Genomic DNA, 21,478 nt, shown 5'->3' on the forward strand with positions numbered 1-21,478 from the left:
AGGAACAGAAACATTGTCTTCCCAAAAGTATCGTCCACATTTATCACTGAACAGCTCGGTATTGCCATGCTTTGTTTACACAAATACATAGACAGATATAACATTCCAAACCAAGGACTATTAGGACGTAGGGTTGTCCCGATACCAATATTTTGATACTGGTACCGGTACCCAAATGTATTTCGATACTTTTCTAAAAAAAAGGGTACCATAAAAAAATGGCATTATTAGCTTCATTTTAACAAAAAATCTAACTGTACATTAAACATATGTTTCTTATTGCAAGTTTGTCCTTAAATAAAATAGTGAACATACAAGACAACTTGTCTTTTAGTAGTAAATAAACAAACAAAGGCTCCTAATTTAGCTGCTGACATATGCAGTAACATATTGTGTCATTTATCATCAGTGTTGGGTTAGTTACTGAAAACCAGTAACTAGTTACATTTACTAGTTACTTTATTTCAAAAGTAACTCAGTTACTGAGTTACTTAAACCAAAAAGTAATGTGTTACTGTAAAAAGTAACTATTTAGAGAGAATAATACAATCTGTTGATCTACTTGACATGCATTTGCATCACTGAATTCTGCAAAGCCATGTGGTCTACATACAACACACAAAGACAAAGATATGTTTCAAAGGGCCAATTTATTTCAGGCCAGAACAAATTGACAAAACTATTTTAAATAGCTGCAAAATAACATACATAAGTAACAAACCGCATAATAACAACATAGCTGTAAACCTGGCTTCACCCAAGGAAGGCAGACACTACATACACAAAGCCTAACCAGGCATTTTTTTCTCTCAAGGAATTGTGAAATAAAATCATGTCTTTAGGAGATCAACACTGTACTAAAGCCCAGAACACTCTACGCATTTCCCCACTTTTAGTTTAGAGATAAGGAAAGATTGGCCTGGCCCACTAGCATCCCTCTTTATGTTTGTGAACTTTATAGTCTATACATTTAGAGTGATGTGATAATCAAACACTCTAGAAATCTAGAATGAAAGGGAATATAAGAGAATTGACTGAGTGTGTACCTTCAGTGATGAATGATGAGCAGAGACAGAGTTTGGAGTATTTTCTTTAGCTTGCTTTACATGTTTATGTGCTCACTGTCCAGGTGCCATTTGCCGTTTGACGTCCGCAATCATGCTAATTCGCTGCCTGAAAGCGGGTGACCCCACTGTAGAAATAGCCTGCATGTCTTCTAGCACATACGCTGCAATGGCTCTATCAATGTTGTCCTGGCTAGCAGTGCCTCTGTTAAAATCCAGCCGCTGTTGGAGATGGAGGTGAAGTGGCATCAGAGTCTGTGTCTCTCTTTACTAGCTTTGTCGAATCATGTTGCTTTTGTAGCTGTTTCAGCAGATTTGAATTGCTGTTTTGGGCAGTAGACGGGATCTTTGATCCAAGACGCAACTTACATTTAACTAAAATGTTATTTTCTTTGTGCTCGACAAAAGAAAAGAAGTGAGAATATCTCCATGTTAAGAAACTCGACTGCGGCTCCGCCATGATGTCTTGTTAGTAAACACAGACACGCCCCCCCCCCCCTCCCCTCCCCCAGACACACACAGAGCGCGCCTCCGGCTTGTGACATAAGAACATTCAGAAGGACGACACTGCAACTCTCCAATAAAACACACTCAGATCTTCTGTTTCTAGCCGATACTACATAAAAAATAACGTTAAATAACGCATCATGTAGTAACGGTAACTGAGTTACTGAATATAAAAAAATAACGCGTTAGACTACTAGTTACCGCCGAAACTAACGGCGTTACAGTAGTCCCAACACTGTTTATCATTCTATTATTTTGTCAACATTATGAGGGACAAGCTGTAAAAATTGATTACTAATCTATTTATTAATTTGCTGTTAATATCTGCTTATTTTCTGTTTCAACATGTTCTATCTGCACTTCTGTTAAAATGTAATAATCACTTATTCTTCTGTTGTTTGGATACTTTACATTAGTTTTGGATGATACCACAAAGTGAGGTATCGATCCGATACCAAGTCGTTACAGGATCATACATTGATCATATTCAAAGTCCTCATGTGTCCAGGGACATATTTCCTGAGTTTATAAACATGATATGAATTTGAAAAAAAGGAAAAACTATCGATGTAATCATAGTAGTATCTACTAGATACGCTATTGTACTTGGTATCATTACAGTGGATGTCAGCTGTAGATCCAACCATGGCGTTTGTTTACATTATATTGTATCCTCCTACGGTGTGTAGTGAAGCATGTTTAGCTATTCCTCGTCCTGCAGGGATGATACTTGTAAGAAACTCACTTTATTCGTCGCCATGGAGACGAGGATTAGTGATTCAGAAGTAGCTACAACACTGCCGACTGCGGATGGATGCTAGCCGCTAGCTAGCTAGCCATGTCTTAAAGCACCTCTTCCTGAGGGCGTTTCAGTGTTACAACTTCACCTTTATCGTCAGTTTTTAGGACAAAATGCGTCCGTTCTCCCTTTTCTGTCTACACACTGTGTCTCTTTGTAAGTACTCAGTGATTGTGCGCTGCCGAACATGCTCCTCTGCTCGTAAAACCAGCAATGTCACGACGTGACGACGCGCCGTCATGCCTGTTGGGAACCAGTACTTTTCAAACAGAGTATAGTACAGTTTTTGATTCATTAGTACCGCAATACTATACTAGTACCATTATACCGTACAACCCTATTAGGACATTTGTATTACTTTTAGTTATTTATTTATTTATTTGGGAAACACACACACAAAAATATTCATCTCCACCAGGGGGAACCTGAACATTTTCCACTGAAGGCCACAGACTGACCAATTAAAGAATGCGGGGGCCATTTTGGTAGTTTATACCAGGGCTATTCAACTACATAATGAAAAGGGCCGCAGTTTCCGGAGCCCAGGGGCCGGACATCTTTGAGACTTAGTTTACTTAATTCAGCTTTCACACTGCACTGTCGATAAATTCATCATTCTGCCCTCACTACTCATTTCCAGCGTGTGCAGCTAGTTAACAGTATGAAGACAAAGAAGCTCTAGTTTTTGTTGAGGATTGATGTTTCTTCTTTTGAATGATTTTCCTTACTTAGTTGTATTCCTTTACACTTATACCTTCGTTTAGGTTTGTCAGACTGAAAATATCGATATAAAATAAACATAAAATATAACGTCCATTTTTTTATTTTACATAAATAATGTCATTGTGTATTTTATATAATTAAAATAGGTTTAGCGTTAATATATTCACACAATAAACTACAAATGTTTACACATATAGAAATTACACAACATTGCGATGTCGCCCTCTACTGGTCAGATTTCGCACTACACGTATTAAACGAGGTTTGATTGTTACGCTCAGAAAAACGACACAAACGCGAATACAAAATACACCACGAAGTCAGAAATGTCAATACAAAGCAAACTAAATATATTTATGTACAAATGATATCTACTTACAAATGTTTGACCGAGTTTCGGGACGAAGCTTACACGTTGTTGTTGCTGCTTGTCTGGATCAATGTGTCCGTCGCTTAAAAGGTCCGACAGGAAACAACGACTCGAGCACGTGCACAGGGTAGAAAAGTCATACATTGTTGTCCAGTCGTTGTTCAAAGTCCGATTTTTGCAATTGCAATCATATTTTCTTATAATTACCGTACAGAACATTAATAATTAAAAAAAAAAAAGTCAAGTCAAAGGGGAAAAAAAATATAAATAATAATAATTTAATACATACTTGCCAACCTTGAGACCTCCGATTTCGGGAGGTGAGGGGTGGGGGCGTGGTCGGGGGTGGGGCAGGGCGTGGTTGGGGGCGTGGTTAAGAGGGGAGGAGTATATTGACAGCTAGAATTCACCAAGTCAAGTATTTCATATATATATATATATATATATATATATATATATATGTCTTAATAAGGTTATCCAAAAAATAGTGCTCGATACCGTAGTAGAGCGCAATATATGTATGTGTGGGAAAAAAATCACAAGACTATTTCATCTCTACAGGCCTGTTTCATGAGGGGGGTACCCTCAATCGTCAGGAGATTTGAATGGGAGCATTCGCATACCATGGTTTATATAGGGCACAGAGTGGGTGGGTACAGGCTGGCCTAGGGGCGTGGTGATTGGCTCATGTGTTACCTAGGAGGTGTTTCCGTCTATGGCGGCATGTTGTTACAATTTCGCTGCGCTTGTTGAGGGATGACAGGTCTGGACGGTAAATAATAAACAGTTTCTCTTTCAAGCATAGGTTGCATCTTTTATTACCACTATTGTAAGGTGTGCTGGATGCAAGAATTTGCCATGTTATTGAATATTCACAAAGGATGTAATTGTCGAAAGACTCCAAAACCAACAAAGGATGTAATTGTCGAAAGAAACCTGATTGCCCTCTCAACGGGGGGTGCTTACAAACATCAGTTGTCTACCAATCTAAGGTAATACGCAAGGACATTAACACATCCGAAACATATGTAGGATTAACCGAGGGAGAATTCAAAACCAGATGGAACAATCACAAGGCTTCTTTCAGGAACAAAAACCTGCGAAATACCACAGAACTCAGCAAACACATTTGGGACCTCAAAGACAATAATGTTGAATATTCAATAACATGGCAAATTCTTGCATCCAGCACACCTTACAATAGTGGTAATAAAAGATGCAACCTATGCTTGAAAGAGAAACTGTTTATTATTTACCGTCCAGACCTGTCATCCCTCAACAAGCGCAGCGAAATTGTAACAACATGCCGCCATAGACGGAAACACCTCCTAGGTAACACATGAACCAATCACCACGCCCCTAGGCCAGCCTGTACCCACCCACTCTGTGCCCTATATAAACTATGGTATGCGAATGCTCCCATTAAAATCTCCTGACGATTGAGGGTACCCCCCCTCATGAAACAGGCCTGTAGAGATGAAATAGTCTTGTGATTTTTTTCCCACACATACATATATATATATATATATATATATATCTACATCCTGAAAATATGCAAACAAAACTGTGTTTGGATAATTGATACTTCAAACTTGCATAAATAAATCTTAAGGAATATACCATATCTTGGCTTCTGAGAGCTTCAAAATGTAATTAATAAAATGCTAAAGTTGTTGATAAACAAGCAATTATTTTAATAATTAAATATGGTCCTTTTAAATGAATTATGATCATTTAAAATTAATTATTTCAAATATGTTTAGTTTAATGTATAATTCTAATGCCTGGATGTAAGGAGTCAGAAAAAATAAAAATACAATTAATTTTGATGTTTTTAGCAAAAAATATATATATATATATATATTTTTTTAAATTAATAAATATATTTATTTTTAGGTAAGATAAACATAATAATACAATTTATCTCTCGTCTGGATGATTTAGTTCTTGTCACCCTGTTGTCCTCCCGTCGTCAAAAAAGGCTGTCCTCACTCAGGTGCATGGAGCTGGAGGGGGCGTGGCCTCCAGCTCCGGCTGGAAATTGGGAGATTTTCGGGAGAATATTTGTCCCAGAAGGTTTTCGGGAGAGGCGCTGAATTTCGGGAGTCTCCCGGAAAATTCGGGAGGGTTGGCAAGTATGATTTAATATATATTTCCACACTTTAGGTGTGGGTCTGGATGGACCGTAGTCTCCTGCCTGAGGGGAGAGGGGAGAATAGTTTGTGTCCAGGGTGAGAAGAGTCAGCTGTGATCCGACCCACACGCCCCCTGGTCCTGGAGGAGAACAAGTCCTGGAGGGATGAGAGCTTGCAGCCAATCACCTTCTCAGCAGCACGTACCATGCGCTGCAGGCGATGCTTATCCTGGACTGTGGAAACATCTTAAGGATATTTAGTCATCATTTTGTTGATGTAGAATGAAGAGAGTGGTTGGACAATTAGTTTTATAGCATTTGGCAGAATGTCAGCAGCGAGTAAATCATTCATATTATAATAATAACTTCTTCTGTCAGCAGTCAACTTATAAGTAAAGTATTGTCTACTGCAAATTGTGGTATTGATTCAATAGCAAGTAAATACACCGCCAATATTGCCGAGACCAATTGATCATTGAATCATTTCGTTTCAATTTGTTGATCATGATTATACTGCATTACGTGGACATCGGGGTCGGTACCTCTGGATTGGCAGACCGGAGTGGTGGTTCCTCTCTTTAAGAAGGGGAACCGGAGGGTGTGTTCCAACTATCGTGGGATCACACTCCTCAGCCTTCCCGGTAAGGTCTATTCAGGTGTACTGGAGAACCTCGGATCCAGGAGGAACAGTGTGGTTTTCGTCCTGGTCGTAGAACTGTGGACCAGCTCTATACTCTCGGCAGGGTCCTTGAGGGTGCATGGGAGTTTGCCCGACCAGTCTACATGTGCTTTGTGGACTTGGAGAAGGCATTCGACCGTGTACCCCGGGAAGTCTTGTGGGGAGTGCTCAGAGAGTATGGGGTATCGGACTGTCTGATTGTGGCGGTCCGCTCCCTGTACGATCAGTGTCAGAGCTTGGTCCGCATTGCCGGCAGTAAGTCGGACACGTTTCCAGTGAGGGTTGGACTCCGCCAAGGCTGCCCTTTGTCACCGATTCTGTTCATAACTTTTATGGACTGAATTTCTAGCCGCAGTCAGGGCGTTGAGGGGATCCGGTTTGGTGGATGCAGGATTAGGTCTCTGCTTTTTGCAGATGATGTGGTCCTGATGGCTTCATCTGGCCAGGATCTTCAGCTCTCACTGGATCGGTTTGCAGCCAAGTGTGAAGCGACTGGGATTTTTTTCTAAATTTAAAACACGTCCTTGTAGTCTACATAACATGTAATGGTTGTTCTTTGGTATACAGACCTGATTTCTGACCGTCTCCTCAGGGTGCACCGTTATTTACGTGGCTCCACTGCGACTGTGCCTTCTCCCTGCCATCTTTGTTGTAGTTTTTAGCGCTTCTGTGTCTGTTGAAGAGGTTCATTTAGCCTACTGATGTGTATTTATAAATGGTTGATTTATTCAGGCTAGTAAGGTAACGTTTTGTACCTGACAAAGGCTGCAGAAGCAAGGTAGCCAAAACTTGTCAGGTACAAAACTTTACCTTACTAGCCTATATAAATCAACTATTTATAAATAAGCTTCCGTGTCTACTGACAGATCCTATTTTCCGGACTATAGAGCGCACCGGTAATATTCAAATATTAGTCGAACGTTGAAAGACCCGAAACCCCCGATGATCTCTGGCATATCACTGATGATGTGTCCCAGTGCACCCTAGGATGTATCTTACAATCATTTCGGACCGGCATAGCCAGGGACACCCAGGAACAGGCTGGGAGGCAAGCAGGAGTAGACTGGTGACGATTGGAGAGACAATTGACAGCTCGGAAAGACGGTGACCGGGGCAGCGAGGGGTAGTAGCATCCCAACCTGCATCTTTCGTCAGGGAGAAACCCAACTAAGTTACAGAACGACCTACTGAGAAATACCCCCAGGGGAACCCTAGCAAACAAAAATCCATCCATCCATCCATCCATTTTCTACCGCTTATTCCCTTTGGGGTCGCGGGACAAAAATCCATACAAATAAATATTATTAAACTGATTAAATATGAGTTAACTGTAGACCCGGTTTGTTTCAGAAAATCTCCATTGGTATGATAAAGGGTCAACAGATGGAGTCTGAATGTCCACGTGAGTACAAATTGACACCTTATGTTTGATTTCATTGAAATATTTCATGCGGGTGGTGACCTAACTTTGTACATATCCCCAGGTGTAGAGGATGACCCCGACATCAGGGTGATGACGGCAGGGTCGACTCTGAGGAAGGTTAAATCTCGTTCCTGGAAAAAGCAACGCCATTTTCGACTCCTGGAGGACGGTCTGAGTGTTTGGTACAAGTCTCGATGGTTAGGGAAAGGCCACTCCACTTGTGAGTACATCTTTGCAGACCGTGATGCAACATGACTTGTTGTGGAAGTCCCATGATCATCCCTTACGGAATCTCCGTCAGAAGCCATAAAAAGGGCATACCTACAGCAAAACCATATTTTCTCGAAGTTCTTATTGCTTCTGTTCATGGTGTCGATTTGCCGATTCGCTCTTTTCCTGGTTTGTTGATCCCGACGTGAAACTCTCGTTTCAGTCTCAGTGAGCGAGGTCGAGGTCGTGCGCGAAGGCCACCAGTCGGAGGTCTTGCTGAGCATCGCAGACGAGTTCTCCGCGGACCTCTGTTTCACCTTGGTGTTTCACGGTCGCCAAGGCACCCTGGACCTTGTGGCCGAGTCCCCAGAGGAGGCGCGGGCCTGGATCCAGGGTTTGCGCAAGCTCATCAACAAAGCTCAAACTATGGATGAGAAACAGTGGCTGGATCAGTATCCTTCTATGGTTGAAGATCCGAGTTAGGCCTTTCGGGTCCACAGCTCAAAGAGCGTCTGTCCATAGAATGGTTCATGAAAACATTCTTGCTAGAGATCGACCGATTTATATGCGCCGATATTTGGCATTTTGACGTATATCGGTATACGAGCCAAATGTTCTATTTATTTAAAAATAAAATGTACTCTCATTGTCAATAATTCTCTCCAAATAAGTGCCGATCTTCAGCTCTCACTGGATCGGTTCGCAGCCGAGTGTGAAGCGACTGGGATGAGAATCAGCACGTCCGAGTCCATGGTTCTCGCCTGAAAAAGGGTGTAGTGCCATCTCTCCTCAAAGTCTTGTTCACGAGTGGGGGAAGAGTGGATCGTGATATCGACAGGCGGATCGGTGCGGCGTCTTCGGTAATGCGGACGCTGTATCGATCCGTTGTGGTGAAGAAGGAGCTGAGCCGGAAGGCAAAGCTCTCAATTTACCGGTCGATCTACGTTCCCATCCTCACCTATGGTCATGAGCTTTGGGTTATGACCGAAATGAGTTTCCTCCGCCGGGTGGCAGGGCTCTCCCTTAGTGATAGGGTGAGAAGCTCTGTCATCCGGGAGGAGCTCAAAGTAAAACTGCTGCTCCTCCACATCGAGAGGAGCCAGATAAGGTGGTTCGGGCATCTGGTCAGGATGCCACCCGAACGCCTCCCTAGGGAGGTGTTTAAGGCACGTCCGACCGGTAGGAGCCCACGGGGAAGACCCAGGACACGTTGGGAAGACTATGTCTCCCGGCTGGCCTGGGAACGCCTCGGGATCCCCCGGGAAGAGCTGGACGAAGTGGCTGGGGAGAGGGAAGTCTGGGCTTCCCTGCTTAGGCTGCTGCCCCCGCGACCCGACCTCGGATATGCGGAAGAAGATGGATGGATGGATGGATGGATAAGTGTTGATATGTGACAAGGCATTTATTTGAGTTTTTGTAAAAAACTCTTACGGAGTCACCCCCCCTTTCTTCTCCTTCTTGCAGTGTTGCTCACCTACAGTACGTCTCCTCCACTTACCTGTCAAAACAAAAAAAATTTGCAAGGAATTCCAGTTTTTGTCCTTCCTTTGACGCGCCACGATTCAATCAAATAACACGGCAGAGATGGATTGGACATACGGGCGACAGAAAAGATATCTCTGCCCCAAAAAATCCAAACTTTGTGTAAATATCTTGACAAATCGGAGACGTGGTACATAAGTAAAGTAGAGCAGGCAGCGGCTCTCACATTCTCATACTTTCTGTAACAGCCAGGAAGAAAGGGTGTCAGCCAGCTTGAAAAATGTCTCAACTATAATCTACGTAAAAAAGCCCAGAATTATTTTTATTTCGCAATATTTCAAATGTATCGAATCCATAAACTGTTATAAGATTGTATAAAATTGAGTAGATGGCGAGTTATTGTGATGTAGAGAAATCCATATTTTTACCAATTTTCCGAGGGGATTTTTTAGGGGTGTCCAAACTTCTTCCAAGGGTCACATATGAACATTTAAAACATAGTTAGTAAAAAATTTTTAAAAAATGCTAAAAACAGATGCTATACATATTTAACTATATAAATGTGTGTTATAAGCGGCTAAGCATATGATTATTAGTACCTAGCAACATAATTTCAGTTTTTTTCTCATTACATTAGAGGGTTTTTCTCTTTATGTGGAGGGGATAGGGTCCCCACGTCTGCGGTCCCCTCCAAGGTTTCTCATTGTAGCCCATTGGGTTGAGTTTTTCCTTACCCTGATGTGGGATCTGAGCCGAGCATGTCGTAGTGGCTTGTGCAGCCCTTTGAGACACTTGTGATTTAGGGCTATATGAATAAACTTTGATTGATTTTTTTCTTACATTTTTACTGTTTTTTTATTAGATTTTCCCCGCTCCCACGCTGTTGTAACACATGGCTTGGCATCGTCTTGTTGAAATAAGCAGGGGTGCCCCGTCTACCCTTGTTTTTAAAACACGTATTAAATGTGTTTGTGAAACTCCCCGATGTTTCTTGGTGCTAACGTAACCACAGCATTAGCGCCGCACAAAACAATATGTTGTACTGGTCCGACGTTTCCTAAAAAGTAATGTTTAAAAAGGTAAAAGTTGATTTTCAATACAAAAAATGATTTTCAAGGTAAAAGTTGATTTCCAATACAAAAAATGATTTTCAAGGTAAAAGTAGATTTTCAAGACAAAAAATGATTTTCAAGGTAAAAGTTGATTTTCAAGACAAAAAATGATTTTCAAGGTAAAAGTTGATTTTCAAGACAAAAAATGTTTTTCAAAGAAAAAAAAATTATTTTCAAGGTAAAAGTTGATTTTCAAGACAAAAAAAGATTTTCAAGGTAAAAGTTGATTTTCATGACAAAAATTTTTTTTCCAAAAAGATAAAGATAAACATTTTTTTTCAAAGAAAAAAATGATTTTCAAGATAAAAGTTGATTTTCAAGACAAAAAATGATTTTCAAGGCAAAAGTTGATTTTCAAGACAAAAAATTTTTTTCAAAGAAAAAAATGATTTTCAAGGTAAAAGTTGATTTTCAAGACAAAAAATGATTTTCAAGGTAAAAGTTGATTTTCAAGGTAAAAAATTTTTTTTTAAAGAAAAAAATGATTTTCAAGGTAAAAGTTGATTTTCAAAACAAAAAATGATTTTCAAGACAAAAAATGATTTTGAAGTCAAACGTTAATTTTCAAGACAAAAATGCTTTTCAAGGTAAAAGTTGATTTTCAAGACAAAAAATGATTTTCAAGGCAAAAGTTGATTTTCAAGACAAATATTTTTTTTCAAAGAAAAAAATGATTTTCAAGGTAAAAGTTGATTTTCAAGACAAAAAATGAATTTCAAAGAAAAAATTATTTTCAAGGTAAAAGTTGATTTTCAAGGCAAAACATGATTTTCAAAGTAGAAGTTGATTTTCAAGACAAAGAATGATTGTCAAGGTTAAAATTCATTTTAATGACAAAAAGTGGATTTCAAGATAAAAGTTGGTGCTAACGTAACCACAGCATTAGCGCCGCACAAAACAATATGTTGTACTGGTCCGACGTTTCCTAAAAAGTAATGTTTAAAAAGGTAAAAGTTGATTTTCAATACAAAAAATGATTTTCAAGGTAAAAGTTGATTTCCAATACAAAAAATGATTTTCAAGGTAAAAGTAGATTTTCAAGACAAAAAATGATTTTCAAGGTAAAAGTTGATTTTCAAGACAAAAAATGATTTTCAAGGTAAAAGTTGATTTTCAAGACAAAAAATGTTTTTCAAAGAAAAAAAAATTATTTTCAAGGTAAAAGTTGATTTTCAAGACAAAAAAAGATTTTCAAGGTAAAAGTTGATTTTCATGACAAAAATTTTTTTTCCAAAAAGATAAAGATAAACATTTTTTTTCAAAGAAAAAAATGATTTTCAAGATAAAAGTTGATTTTCAAGACAAAAAATGATTTTCAAGGCAAAAGTTGATTTTCAAGACAAAAAATTTTTTTCAAAGAAAAAAATGATTTTCAAGGTAAAAGTTGATTTTCAAGACAAAAAATGATTTTCAAGGTAAAAGTTGATTTTCAAGGTAAAAAATTTTTTTTTAAAGAAAAAAATGATTTTCAAGGTAAAAGTTGATTTTCAAAACAAAAAATGATTTTCAAGACAAAAAATGATTTTGAAGTCAAACGTTAATTTTCAAGACAAAAATGCTTTTCAAGGTAAAAGTTGATTTTCAAGACAAAAAATGATTTTCAAGGCAAAAGTTGATTTTCAAGACAAATATTTTTTTTCAAAGAAAAAAATGATTTTCAAGGTAAAAGTTGATTTTCAAGACAAAAAATGAATTTCAAAGAAAAAATTATTTTCAAGGTAAAAGTTGATTTTCAAGGCAAAACATGATTTTCAAAGTAGAAGTTGATTTTCAAGACAAAGAATGATTGTCAAGGTTAAAATTCATTTTAATGACAAAAAGTGGATTTCAAGATAAAAGTTGGTGCTAACGTAACCACAGCATTAGCGCCGCACAAAACAATATGTTGTACTGGTCCGACGTTTCCTAAAAAGTAATGTTTAAAAAGGTAAAAGTTGATTTTCAATACAAAAAATGATTTTCAAGGTAAAAGTTGATTTCCAATACAAAAAATGATTTTCAAGGTAAAAGTTGATTTTCAAGACAAAAAATGATTTTCAAGGTAAAAGTTGATTTTCAAGACAAAAAATGATTTTCAAGGTAAAAGTTGATTTTCAAGACAAAAAATGTTTTTCAAAGAAAAAAAAATTATTTTCAAGGTAAAAGTTGATTTTCAAGACAAAAAAAGATTTTCAAGGTAAAAGTTGATTTTCATGACAAAAATTTTTTTTCCAAAAAGATAAAGATAAACATTTTTTTTCAAAGAAAAAAATGATTTTCAAGGTAAAAGTTGATTTTCAAGACAAAAAATGATTTTCAAGGCAAAAGTTGATTTTCAAGACAAAAAATTTTTTTCAAAGAAAAAAATGATTTTCAAGGTAAAAGTTGATTTTCAAGACAAAAAATGATTTTCAAGGTAAAAGTTGATTTTCAAGGTAAAAAATTTTTTTTTAAAGAAAAAAATGATTTTCAAGGTAAAAGTTGATTTTCAAAACAAAAAATGATTTTCAAGACAAAAAATGATTTTGAAGTCAAACGTTAATTTTCAAGACAAAAATGCTTTTCAAGGTAAAAGTTGATTTTCAAGACAAAAAATGATTTTCAAGGCAAAAGTTGATTTTCAAGACAAATATTTTTTTTCAAAGAAAAAAATGATTTTCAAGGTAAAAGTTGATTTTCAAGACAAAAAATGAATTTCAAAGAAAAAATTATTTTCAAGGTAAAAGTTGATTTTCAAGGCAAAACATGATTTTCAAAGTAGAAGTTGATTTTCAAGACAAAGAATGATTGTCAAGGTTAAAATTCATTTTAATGACAAAAAGTGGATTTCAAGATAAAAGTTGGTGCTAACGTAACCACAGCATTAGCGCCGCACAAAACAATATGTTGTACTGGTCCGACGTTTCCTAAAAAGTAATGTTTAAAAAGGTAAAAGTTGATTTTCAATACAAAAAATGATTTTCAAGGTAAAAGTTGATTTCCAATACAAAAAATGATTTTCAAGGTAAAAGTTGATTTTCAAGACAAAAAATGATTTTCAAGGTAAAAGTTGATTTTCAAGACAAAAAATGATTTTCAAGGTAAAAGTTGATTTTCAAGACAAAAAATTTTTTTCAAAGAAAAAAAAATTATTTTCAAGGTAAAAGTTGATTTTCAAGACAAAAAAAGATTTTCAAGGTAAAAGTTGATTTTCATGACAAAAATTTTTTTTCCAAAAAGATAAAGATAAACATTTTTTTTCAAAGAAAAAAATGATTTTCAAGGTAAAAGTTGATTTTCAAGACAAAAAATGATTTTCAAGGCAAAAGTTGATTTTCAAGACAAAAAATTTTTTTCAAAGAAAAAAATGATTTTCAAGGTAAAAGTTGATTTTCAAGACAAAAAATGATTTTCAAGGTAAAAGTTGATTTTCAAGGTAAAAAATTTTTTTTTAAAGAAAAAAATGATTTTCAAGGTAAAAGTTGATTTTCAAAACAAAAAATGATTTTCAAGACAAAAAATGATTTTGAAGTCAAACGTTAATTTTCAAGACAAAAATGCTTTTCAAGGTAAAAGTTGATTTTCAAGACAAAAAATGATTTTCAAGGCAAAAGTTGATTTTCAAGACAAATATTTTTTTTCAAAGAAAAAAATGATTTTCAAGGTAAAAGTTGATTTTCAAGACAAAAAATGAATTTCAAAGAAAAAATTATTTTCAAGGTAAAAGTTGATTTTCAAGGCAAAACATGATTTTCAAAGTAGAAGTTGATTTTCAAGACAAAGAATGATTGTCAAGGTTAAAATTCATTTTAATGACAAAAAGTGGATTTCAAGATAAAAGTTGGTGCTAACGTAACCACAGCATTAGCGCCGCACAAAACAATATGTTGTACTGGTCCGACGTTTCCTAAAAAGTAATGTTTAAAAAGGTAAAAGTTGATTTTCAATACAAAAAATGATTTTCAAGGTAAAAGTTGATTTTCAATACAAAAAATGATTTTCAAGGTAAAAGTTGATTTTCAAGACAAAAAATGATTTTCAAGGTAAAAGTTGATTTTCAAGACAAAAAATGATTTTCAAGGTAAAAGTTGATTTTCAAGACAAAAAATGTTTTTCAAAGAAAAAAAAATTATTTTCAAGGTAAAAGTTGATTTTCAAGACAAAAAAAGATTTTCAAGGTAAAAGTTGATTTTCATGACAAAAATTTTTTTTCCAAAAAGATAAAGATAAACATTTTTTTTCAAAGAAAAAAATGATTTTCAAGGTAAAAGTTGATTTTCAAGACAAAAAATGATTTTCAAGGCAAAAGTTGATTTTCAAGACAAAAAATTTTTTTCAAAGAAAAAAATGATTTTCAAGGTAAAAGTTGATTTTCAAGACAAAAAATGATTTTCAAGGTAAAAGTTGATTTTCAAGGTAAAAAATTTTTTTTTAAAGAAAAAAATGATTTTCAAGGTAAAAGTTGATTTTCAAAACAAAAAATGATTTTCAAGACAAAAAATGATTTTGAAGTCAAACGTTAATTTTCAAGACAAAAATGCTTTTCAAGGTAAAAGTTGATTTTCAAGACAAAAAATGATTTTCAAGGCAAAAGTTGATTTTCAAGACAAATATTTTTTTTCAAAGAAAAAAATGATTTTCAAGGTAAAAGTTGATTTTCAAGACAAAAAATGAATTTCAAAGAAAAAATTATTTTCAAGGTAAAAGTTGATTTTCAAGGCAAAACATGATTTTCAAAGTAGAAGTTGATTTTCAAGACAAAGAATGATTGTCAAGGTTAAAATTCATTTTAATGACAAAAAGTGGATTTCAAGATAAAAGTTGATTTTGAAGACAACATTTTTTTTTTCAAGGCAGCACGGTGGAAGAGGGGTTAGTGCGTCTGCCTCACAATACGAAGGTGCTGAGTAGTCTGGGGTTCAATCCCGGGCTCGGGATCTTTCTGTGTGGAGTTTGCATGTTCTCCCCGTGACTGCGTGGGTTCCCTCCGGGTACTCCGGCTTCCTCCCACTTCCAAAGACATGCACCTGGGGATAGGTTGATTGGCAACACTGAATTGGTCCTAGTGTGTGAATGTTGTCTGTCTATCTGTGTTGGCCCTGTGATGAAGTGGCGACTTGTCCAGGGTGTACCCCGCCTTCCGCCCGATTGTAGCTGAGATAGGCTCCAGCACCCCCCGCGACCCCGAAGGGAATAAGCGGTAGAAAATGGATGGATGGATGGATCTATTCATGTTTCAATTTTTTATTTTTTTTTACTGCAAACGAATATCAGCTCCAAATTCCGGTTATCGGTCACCTTGACTATTAATATTCGGTAAAAAAAAAGCCACATCGGTCGATCTCTAATTCTTACTTCCTTTAATGACTTGAGTCACTCAGCCAACTTCTAATCCAAGCTTCCTTGACAATCTGTCAGGTGGGTCCGGGACTGGTTTCACAAAGCTGACAAAAACAAAGACGGGAAGATGAACTTCAAAGAAGTGCGGACACTGTTGAAGATGATGAACGTGGAAATGAATGAGGACCATGCGTTCCATCTCTTCACGGTATTATTTGGATGATTGACCCACTAACGTGTGTGTTATAGACCGAGGTCTTCTCCTTGGTTTACAGATGGCTGACCAATCAGAAAGTGGCTCTTTGGAAAGCGAGCAGTTTGTCCTCTTCTACAAGATGCTCACCCAGAGGGATGAGGTGTGGAGAGTGTTCCAGGACTACTCTGGAGACGGAGAGAAGTTCATGCTGGAGGAGCTGGAGAGCTTCCTGAAGGTGGAGCAACAGGAGGGAGAAGACATCGCCCGACATGCCCGGGAGCTTATCGACCGATATGAACCATCGGAAACAGGTCGTCAGTTATTAACCTTCAACAGGGGCCCGTGACTCCTAGGGGTCTGCATAGGTACTGGAATGGGGTTGCAAATTGTTGTGGAGAGAGTGTTTTGCATTTTTCCCATCATGCTTTGCAGGGGATTTAAACAGGTGTAATTTTGAATTATGTGTTGTGCTTGGACATTTTCTTTTATAACATCCACACAGTTCAGTGTACAAGTTGTTACGCGTGACCATGTGTGTTGACTTTTTCTGTTAGTTTATTTGCCCCATGAGTGGGGAAGGTTGTTTGGATTAGGTCATATATCAAAATGTTGTGCTGTGTACACATCAAGGCACAATTAATGGTCATTAACCTAAATGTCCACGGGACAGTGGCATGCAGCAATTATACTGTCAGATGTTTAAAATTAGTTCTTGTTAATCGCACTTGGCCCACGGGCCGTAGTTTGGACACCCTTGAAATTTAAAATAAAAACATATTAGCATTTAAGATAGCTAGTGATTAGCTGGTGCAAGCTGCCAACTAGCTGTCAGTTAGCGATTAGCATGCCAGTTTCCGGCTAATACGATTTTGGCGCTCACTGCCTTCCACATTTTTCATCCGATTCGAACCGTTCCAACTTCAAACTGTTCAGCCTATTCGGGAATCACAGGCTTTCTCATTGACAAATTCTAAAAATTCCCAGATTTCCCAGAATTCCAGGTTTTCCGGGACATTTTTCCCATTCAAAATGAATAGGCCATTTTTTAAACTTCCACCATTTTCACATTTTTCAACCAATTCAAACCATTCCACCTTCAACACATTCCTCTCATCCTGGAAATTTCAAGTTAAAAAAATTCCAGGAATTCCCTTTTTTTTCAAACCCTTTTTTCTGGCAACAACTCTTCCCACATTTTTCAACCCACTCCAACCGTTCCACCGTCCAAACATTCCTCTTAATCAGGACAAAAACTAAGTTGTTTTGTGAACTGGAAAAATTCCCGGTTTTCCTGGAATTCCTTAAAACCATTTGTCAATTAAAAATGTTACTACTTCAGAACATTCAAGTCTTTTAACATTTTCCCAAAAATTCCCGCTTTTCCCGAAATTCCCAAATTTCCATGAAATTCCCATCAAAGTTCCACAGCTCCCTAACATTGTAGTCTGTCCAGTCATTAGGTACAGTTCCCCAATATTGTAGCCTGTCCAGTCATTTGGTACAGTTCCCCAATATTGTAGCCTGTCCAGTCATTAGGTACAGTTCCCTAATATTGTAGTCTGTCCAGTCATTTGGTACAGTTCCCCAATATTGTAGCCTGTCCAGTCATTTGGTACAGTTCCCCAATATTGTAGCCTGTCCAGTCATTAGGTACAGTTCCCTAATATTGTAGTCTGTCCAGTCATTAGGTACAGTTCCCTAATATTGTAGTCTGTCCAGTCATTAGGTACAGTTCCCGAATATTGTAGTCTGTCCAGTCATTAGGTACAGTTCCCTAATATTGTAGTCTGTCCAGTCATTTGGTACAGTTCTCCAATATTGTAGCCTGTCCAGTCATTTGTTACAGTTCCCCAATATTGTAGCCTGTCCAGTCATTTGGTACAGGTCCCCAATATTGTAGTCTGTCCAGTCATTAGGTACAGTTCCCTAATATATTAGTCTGTCCAGTCATTTGGGACAGTTCCCCAGTATTGTAGTCTGTCCAGTCATTAGGTACAGTTCCCTAATATTGTAGTCTGTCCAGTCATTTGGTACAGTTCCCCAATATTGTAGTCTGTCTAGTCATTAGGTACAGTTCCCTAATATTGTAGTCTGTCCAGTCATTTGGTACAGTTCCCCAATATTGTAGCCTGTCCAGTCATTTGATACAGTTCCCCAATATTGTAGTCTGTCCAGTCATTTGGTACAGTTCCCCAATATTGTAGTCTGTCCAGTCATTTGGTACAGTTCCCCAATATTGTAGTCTGTCGAGTCATTTGGTACAGTTCCCCAATATTGTAGTCTGTCCAGTCATTAGGTACAGTTCCCCAATATTGTAGTCTGTCCAGTCATTAGGTACAGTTCCCTAATATTGTAGTCTGTCCAGTCATTTGGTACAGTTCCCCAATATTGTAGCCTGTCCAGTCATTTGGTACAGTTCCCCAATATCGTAGCCTGTCCAGTCATTTGGTACAGTTCCCCAATATTGTAGACTGTCCAGTCATTTGGTACAGTTCCCCAATATTGTAGTCTGTCCAGTCATTAGGTACAGTTCCCCAATATTGTAGCCTGTCCAGTCATTTGGTACAGTTCCCCAATATTGTAGCCTGTCCAGTCATTAGGTACAGTTCCCTAATATTGTAGTCTGTCCAGTCATTTGGTACAGTTCCCCAATATTGTAGCCTGTCCAGTCATTTGGTACAGTTCCCCAATATTGTAGCCTGTCCAGTCATTAGGTACAGTTCCCTAATATTGTAGTCTGTCCAGTCATTAGGTACAGTTCCCTAATATTGTAGTCTGTCCAGTCATTAGGTACAGTTCCCGAATATTGTAGTCTGTCCAGTCATTAGGTACAGTTCCCTAATATTGTAGTCTGTCCAGTCATTTGGTACAGTTCTCCAATATTGTAGCCTGTCCAGTCATTTGTTACAGTTCCCCAATATTGTAGCCTGTCCAGTCATTTGGTACAGGTCCCCAATATTGTAGTCTGTCCAGTCATTAGGTACAGTTCCCTAATATATTAGTCTGTCCAGTCATTTGGGACAGTTCCCCAGTATTGTAGTCTGTCCAGTCATTAGGTACAGTTCCCTAATATTGTAGTCTGTCCAGTCATTTGGTACAGTTCCCCAATATTGTAGTCTGTCTAGTCATTAGGTACAGTTCCCTAATATTGTAGTCTGTCCAGTCATTTGGTACAGTTCCCCAATATTGTAGCCTGTCCAGTCATTTGATACAGTTCCCCAATATTGTAGTCTGTCCAGTCATTTGGTACAGTTCCCCAATATTGTAGTCTGTCCAGTCATTTGGTACAGTTCCCCAATATTGTAGTCTGTCGAGTCATTTGGTACAGTTCCCCAATATTGTAGTCTGTCCAGTCATTAGGTACAGTTCCCCAATATTGTAGTCTGTCCAGTCATTAGGTACAGTTCCCTAATATTGTAGTCTGTCCAGTCATTTGGTACAGTTCCCCAATATTGTAGCCTGTCCAGTCATTTGGTACAGTTCCCCAATATCGTAGCCTGTCCAGTCATTTGGTACAGTTCCCCAATATTGTAGTCTGTCCAGTCATTTGGTACAGTTCCCCAATATTGTAGTCTGTCCAGTCATTAGGTACAGTTCCCTAATATTGTAGTCTGTCCAGTCATTTTGTACAGTTCCCCAATATTGTAGCCTGTCCAGTCATTTGGTACAGTTCCCCAATATTGTAGCCTGTCCAGTCATTTGGTACAGTTCCCCAATATTGTAGTCTGTCCAGTCATTTGGTACAGTTCCCCAATATTGTAGTCTGTCCAGTCATTAGGTACAGTTCCCTAATATTTTAGTCTGTCCAGTCATTTGGTACAGTTCCCCAGTATTGTAGTCTGTCCAGTCATTAGGTACAGTTCCCTAATATTGTAGTCTGTCCAGTCCTTTGGTACAGTTCCCCAGTATTGTAGTCTGTCCAGTCATTAGGTACAGTTCCCTAATATTGTAGTCTGTCCAGTCATTTGGTACAGTTCCCCAGTATTGTAGACTATCCAGTCATTTGGTACTGTTCCCCTATATTGTAGTCTGTCCAGTCATTTGCTACAGGTCCTTTATATTAAAGTGTGTCCAGTCGCTAGGTACAATTCCCCAATATTGAAGTCTGTCTAGTCATTTAGTGCAGCACCCCAATATTGTAGTTTGTCCAGTCATTAGATATAGTTCCCCAATGTTTTAGTCTGACCAGTCATTAGGTGTAGTTCCTTTGTATTATAGTCTGTCCAGTCATTAGGTACAGTTCCCCAATACTTTAGTCTTGCCAATAATTAGGTACAGTTCCTTAATATTGTAGTCTGTCCAGTCATTTGCTACAGGTCCTTTATATTAAAGTGTGTCCAGTCGCTAGGTACAATTCCCCAATATTGAAGTCTGTCTAGTCATTTAGTGCAGCACCCCAATATTGTAGTTTGTCCAGTCATTAGATATAGTTCCCCAATGTTTTAGTCTGACCAGTCATTAGGTGTAGTTCCTTTGTATTATAGTCTGTCCAGTCATTAGGTACAGTTCCCCAATACTTTAGTCTTGCCAATAATTAGGTACAGTTCCTTAATATTGTAGTCTAACCAGTCATTCCGTCTCATGTCCATATTGCAGGACTAGGAAACCCTCTAAGTAAAGTACACTGTGAATGTTGACCCTCTCTGTTTACTAATAGTTGCAAATGCACATCTGGAGATCACTGTATGTCTCATCTTTCTTTATCCAGCCAAGAAGCAAGGTACCATGTCCCTGGAAGGCTTTCAGATGTACCTGTGCTCTCAGGAGGGCTCCATATTCAGACCAGAACACCTGGCCCTCTACCAGGACATGAGCCAACCACTTAGCCACTACTTCATCTCCTCCTCACACAATACCTACCTTCTGGAGGACCAGCTGCGGGGCCAAAGCAGCCTGGAAGCATACATCCAGTAAGCCCTGCATCTTCTAAACATTCAGTAGCTTACTGTAGATGTAAAGTGGTACCTCGGTTTTAATACGCCTTGAATTTAATACCATTTGGTTTTAGGCTAAACTTTTACCAAAAATATGTCCCAGTTTTCATACACTGTTCTAACACAGAGCCGAAACATTGTAGCATACAGTAATAGTCCAACTAAAGAAGTCATAGCAAAAGTGCGGAGGTTGCGTTCATGGGTCTGTTCTTCTTCCACTCTTCTTATTGCAGAAGTGATGTTAAATGCACATTTTACATGCTTTCTGCATATAAATGATTCCCTATAAAAAGGGTTTTAAGTCTGTGGTGAATTATACCGTGTACTATTTTCTTATATGATTGTGAAGTAGCATGTGTTTGTATTTGGTCACAGAATCCTTTACAGGATTATTCTACTAAGGAAACGTGCCCTTAGATAGCTTCAAAAGTGCACAAAACTCTCCAGAAAGTGGTGGCTCTTGCCCCCAGGAAATTGGAATCCTATAGGAATGCAGGTTAGGATTTTAGGAGGAAGTGTAAAGACATTAGCAACATCTGGTAGGAAG

General features: G+C 37.8%; 1 protein-coding gene and 1 long non-coding RNA gene across 3 annotated transcripts in view; one reads left to right on the forward strand and one right to left on the reverse strand.

Annotated features, from left to right (window-relative positions):
* LOC133574402 (uncharacterized) overlaps positions 1–3,546 on the reverse strand; it is a 20,328-nt gene extending 16,782 nt beyond the window's left edge. Inside the window, exon 1 of the long non-coding RNA XR_009811399.1 lies at positions 3,473–3,546. This is a non-coding gene — a long non-coding RNA (uncharacterized lncRNA). The remainder of the gene's footprint in view (positions 1–3,472) is intronic.
* LOC133574398 (1-phosphatidylinositol 4,5-bisphosphate phosphodiesterase delta-4-like) overlaps positions 1–21,478 on the forward strand; it is a 35,384-nt gene that overhangs the window by 2,909 nt on the left and 10,997 nt on the right. For both annotated transcript variants that reach the window (XM_061926581.1, XM_061926582.1), the window contains exons 2-7: positions 7,627–7,678; positions 7,761–7,919; positions 8,133–8,361; positions 15,880–16,009; positions 16,077–16,308; positions 20,706–20,907. In XM_061926581.1, the coding sequence (XP_061782565.1) occupies positions 7,642–7,678; positions 7,761–7,919; positions 8,133–8,361; positions 15,880–16,009; positions 16,077–16,308; positions 20,706–20,907 (989 nt within the window). In that variant the 5' untranslated portion in view covers positions 7,627–7,641. The remainder of the gene's footprint in view (positions 1–7,626; positions 7,679–7,760; positions 7,920–8,132; positions 8,362–15,879; positions 16,010–16,076; positions 16,309–20,705; positions 20,908–21,478) is intronic.

Source organism: Nerophis lumbriciformis, linkage group LG31 (assembly GCF_033978685.3).
Source record: "Nerophis lumbriciformis linkage group LG31, RoL_Nlum_v2.1, whole genome shotgun sequence".
Classification (NCBI taxonomy): domain Eukaryota; kingdom Metazoa; phylum Chordata; class Actinopteri; order Syngnathiformes; family Syngnathidae; genus Nerophis; species Nerophis lumbriciformis.